We start from the raw sequence: 1,875 nt of genomic DNA on the forward strand, positions 1-1,875 counted from the left end.
TGGAGGAGCTTTGCCACCCCATGTAGTCAGCAAGTGAAAAAGGTCTTACCTGGAGATCTGTCATCTTTACAGATTAAATCAGAGCAAGTTTGTTAACGACTCATTCGTTATAAACAGGTATCGTATGAATAAAGAGTAAATTAATGGCTTGCTCTGTGTCTAATGCTCTTAGTACGGATTTTATCCTTGCAGCAGGAGCGGGATGTAAGTTCTGTCTGACTCATTAGGCCTTACATAAAACTCTGGCTTTGTTTTGGTCCCTGGGTGTCTGACTTGCGTGCGTGCGGAGAGGGGAACGTTTCCAAGCTGCTGCTTTGATTCCTCCTCAATTTATTAATCATTATCACAGGATTTGGGCTGAATAGAACAGCAGCGTCTGAGATAATTTTTGTGTAGTTCTGAAACCAGAGAAAGATACCACAGAAAGGGGAAGCTCATCAAAATACAAAAAGGCTGGAGAGCTGCTGTGGCGTGGGGTAAAAAGGTCCAGAAATGTCAAAAGTTTCGTTAACGACCCCTCTGCCATTTTAACAGCCCCACTTCAACCTCCTCCTCCCCATGGAGCGATTTCTCCCCCGGCTTCCCCTTCTCTGTCAGCCCGTACTGCTCTTTTCCTTCCCTCGGTGCTGCACCCCTGGCTCTCCCTGGGACCTCGGGCTCCGGAGCGCCGTCACTGAGGACGTTTGCCAAGCGGCAGAGGCCGTGAGGGGTGAGCCAGGGGGTGCCCAGCTTTCCTGCGAGGGTTTATTTACAGAGCTGACGGTTGCAGGGAGGAAAAAAAGCGCTTTTACTGGGCTCTGGAAAGCGGTGAGGCACAATAAATAAAAAGATGAACAGCTCTTTAGTCACGTAGTTGATAGAACGACTTGAAAAGAAACCTGGCTCCCTGTGATTTAGAGCCTTGTCTCGGCTTTTGAGACGTGAAATTGGTCAGTGGGTTGTGTTCAAAGCCCTCTCTGTGCTTTGGGTGACACACGTGTCAGCGTAGACCACCTTTCCCGTAGCGGGGTGCTGATTTGGGGGGATCTTTTCCACCTGCTACGTGTTTTGGTGAAGCCTACGTGGACTCACTGCCTCGGAGACCTCTGTGTGTGTCAGGTTTGGCTGAAATTGCCCGCTGGGCTAAGAATGGCTGGAATGGCGGAGCCGTCGGGGGATTATTCGGCAAGCAGATTATGTTTCCTCAGGAAACCAGGCCTGAGGAGCATCGAGACGGGAGCTCGGCTGCTCTGCCACCTGCGCCGCTACAGCAGAGCTGAATTCCTGAATGCCTTGCTGGAGCTGGAGGCGGTGGCGATACCGCGTAGTGCCACTCATGCCCAGATTTGTAGAGCTGTGCGTCAGATGAATAAGAGTCCCAGAAAATCACTTCCGTAAAAATGCAAAAATAGGTTTGGGGTTGTGTTGGTTTTTTTTTTTTTTTTGGCACAGGGATTTGTTCAAAGGTTGTTCCACACGTGGATGAAGTTAGGGAGAACGCCAGCATTCTGTGCTATCAGACACATCTGGGGTTTGAGGGAGACTTGGGAGGTGGGGAGCCTCCGCGGCTCGCTGGTGATGGTGCTTTTGGAGGATTGAGGGGGAGTCTCCTTGCTTCGCAGGTTGCTGGTCAGCTCTGCTTCCGCAGCCTCTCTCACTGCACACACGAGGCTGTTGTCAGTGTACGTTGTCGTTTGTGGCTTCTCTTTTAGGACCCTCAGGGTCGCCACGTCAAGACGTACGAGGTGTCCCTGCGCGAGAAGGAGTTTAACAAAGGCCCCTGGAAACAGGAGAACGTAGAGGCTGAAGCCTCCATGGTCATCGCAGGTTGGCCCTTCTTTGTGAAAGATACAATCACAGAATCATTGAGGTTGGAGAAGGCCTTTAAGCTCCCCC

At 51.0% G+C, this 1,875-nt stretch overlaps 1 protein-coding gene across 1 annotated transcript in view; it reads left to right on the forward strand.

Annotated features, from left to right (window-relative positions):
* The window catches only part of DDB1 (damage specific DNA binding protein 1), an 18,029-nt gene that overhangs the window by 4,908 nt on the left and 11,246 nt on the right, over window positions 1-1,875 (forward strand). Inside the window, exon 5 of the mRNA XM_035893230.1 lies at window positions 1,692-1,806. Coding sequence (XP_035749123.1) covers window positions 1,692-1,806 — 115 coding nt within the window. The remainder of the gene's footprint in view (window positions 1-1,691; window positions 1,807-1,875) is intronic.

The sequence above is a fragment of the Egretta garzetta genome, unplaced genomic scaffold (genome assembly GCF_000687185.1).
Source record: "Egretta garzetta isolate BGI_Z169 unplaced genomic scaffold, ASM68718v1 scaffold1214, whole genome shotgun sequence".
NCBI lineage: Eukaryota > Metazoa > Chordata > Aves > Pelecaniformes > Ardeidae > Egretta > Egretta garzetta.